This window comes from Pteropus vampyrus, unplaced genomic scaffold, assembly GCF_000151845.1.
Source record: "Pteropus vampyrus isolate Shadow unplaced genomic scaffold, Pvam_2.0 Scaffold1000006847, whole genome shotgun sequence".
Classification (NCBI taxonomy): Eukaryota; Metazoa; Chordata; class Mammalia; order Chiroptera; family Pteropodidae; genus Pteropus; species Pteropus vampyrus.
In genome coordinates, this window is record NW_011921249.1 from 1 (window position 1) to 2,354 (window position 2,354).

At 62.4% G+C, this 2,354-nt stretch overlaps 1 protein-coding gene across 1 annotated transcript; it reads left to right on the plus strand.

The window, feature by feature from the left end:
- Positions 1 to 329: 329 nt before the first annotated feature.
- Positions 330 to 1,260, plus strand: GAL3ST2 (galactose-3-O-sulfotransferase 2). The gene is given in 4 exon segments (XM_011387631.1): positions 330 to 756; positions 759 to 1,005; positions 1,007 to 1,193; positions 1,195 to 1,260. Coding segments are annotated over 4 exon segments (927 nt in total).
- The last annotated feature ends 1,094 nt before the right edge of the window (positions 1,261 to 2,354 follow it).

Here is a 2,354-nt window from a genome sequence, read left to right on the forward strand (position 1 = left end):
GTGCGTAGAGGACGTTAGGGAGTCACCGCCCCCGCCCCCCAGGCATGCACCCTGACAGCGAAGGAGCCTATCTTTCCTCTTCCCCCACCCAGTTCCTCCTGCCCCAGGACCTTTGCACATGCCGACCCTTCGGCAGGGATGCTGTTCACAGCTCCCCTGTGGGTCATTAGGGTTTCAGCTTAGAGGTCACTTCTTCTTGGGGGGCATCCATGACCTCCCTTCCGAGGTGGAAAAAGGGAGGAGGGGCATCACCTGTGCCGATGTTTTTGAATCATTATGTATTTCGGAGGGGGGAGTGGCAGTCAGGGGGGCAAGGCGGCCCAGAGAAGATGCAGGGAGGCCAGACAGGAGAGGCGCTGGGCGGTTCAGATGTGCTGTGGGATGTAGGGGGAGACGCCACCTGCCCCTTGGGCCCAGGAAGAAGCCGGGAGGGTCACCGCCCTCGCTCTGTCCCCACGCAGGTGCGGAAAGTCATGCCGCAGGACACTTTCTACTTCTCCGTCCTCAGAAACCCCATTTCCCAGCTGGAGTCCCCCTTCGTCTACTACCGCGGCTTCGTGCCCGCCTTTAGGGGCGCGGCGAGCCTGGACGCCTTCCTGGCCGCCCCGCACGCCCGCCGCAACCGGAGTGCGGACCTGCGCAACGCCTGCGCCAGGAACAACATGTGGTTCGACCTCGGCTTCGACCACAACGCGCCGGCCCGCGACAGCCACGTGCGCGCGCGCCTGGCCGCGGCGGCGCGGCGCCTCCAGCTGGTGCCATCGCCGAGCACTTCGACGAGTCCATGGTGCTGCTGCGGCACCGGCTGCGCTAGCGCCTGGACGACGTCGAGTCCTTCAGGCTCAATTCGCGCAGCCCACGCAGTGTCACCAGCCTGACGCCCCAGGGCCGGGAGCGCGCCAAGCGCTGGGGTGCCCTGGACTGGCGCCTCGACCAGCACTTCAGCCGCACCTTCTGGGCCAGGGCGCACGCGGAGCTGGGCGCGCGGCGGCTGCGCTCCGAGGCTGCGCGAGCTCGCGGGCCTGTGCCTGCAGGACGGCGCGCCCAAGAGCAGGACGCAGGTCGCAGACCGCCGGCTGAGCCCCTACCAGTCGGGCGACGCCGACATCCTGGGCTACAACCTTCGGGCAGGACTTGACAACCAGACTCTGCGGATGTGTCAGAGGATGGTCATGCCAGAGCTGCAGTACGCGGGCACGCTTGTACACCCTGCAGTTCCCCGAAGAGCCCCCCAAGGCCATCCCCTTCCTGCAGGCATAGCCCTGCCTGTGGACGCCAGCTTCCCTGCTGCCGTCCTGGGGTTCGGAGCAGGACTCCCGGGCACCTGGACACCCAGGCCGGCAAGACCCCTGGTCTTCTGGGTGAAAGTACCTAGGAAGAGAGCTCCCTGTGATCTGCCCTCCTGCTGAGGTCCCCAAACCTGGGACAGTAGACACACTTGACGTTTGAGGGTATGGACCTAGTCATCAAATAGGCAAGTCTTACAAGGTGGAAAGCGAGGGATAGTTAATGACGTGTCCACACACTGCCCACAGAAGGGACGCGAGTGGACACATTGCCCGCCTGAGAGACAGAGCCCAGGGCAGCGGGGCCCTGAGGGAGCTTGGAGCAGCTCCCCTGCGTCTGCTGGCCGTGGGGATGGGGACACTGGTGCAGCACCACAGGCAGAGCTCAAAGACGGGCTGGGGAGCAGGGGTGAGGGGTCACGGGTCGGGACCGTCCAGCTCCTCATCTTTGGCTGTAGGAGGCTTATTTCCTACCAAAGAATGGTTTTAGGTTGAGAAATGTTCAAATTGCTCACAAGACAAATGGCCGAGGGTCCGTGCTGCAACCCCTCCCCGTGTTCAGTGGAGGGAGATGCCTGCTGGGGGGGGTGGGCAAGGCTCATGGTTGCCATGGAGACTGCCTTGGATGCAGTCCCAGAAAAGGGTAGCCTGCAGGCACCCCTGTTGTTCGTGGGGAGGACTGAAGACACCCTGCCTGGCAGGACGTGTTCCCTGGTTGCTAGGGCCTGGTGGTCACAGTGGGCTTCCCACACTCAGTGTCGTGTGCTCACGGGTGCCCAGCTGGCCTGCCTGCCCAGTTCTGGGAGGTCAGGGCTCTCGGCTCTGCAGACCCCAGCAGCTGGGCCCCCACCTGCTGAGGGGGCTACTGTTATGTGTAGCCCGTCCACACTTTCCAGGGGGGCCAGCATATCAGGGAAGGGGCAACCGCCAAACAATCGAAATGGGTGGTTTAATGGAGGGGACTGTAAGAGATCAGAGGACATATTGCAGTGAATTCGATAATAAAAGAGAATATTTGGAAAGTAAAAAAAAATGACTTCTAAAAAATTGAATAGAGACTGTAAAATA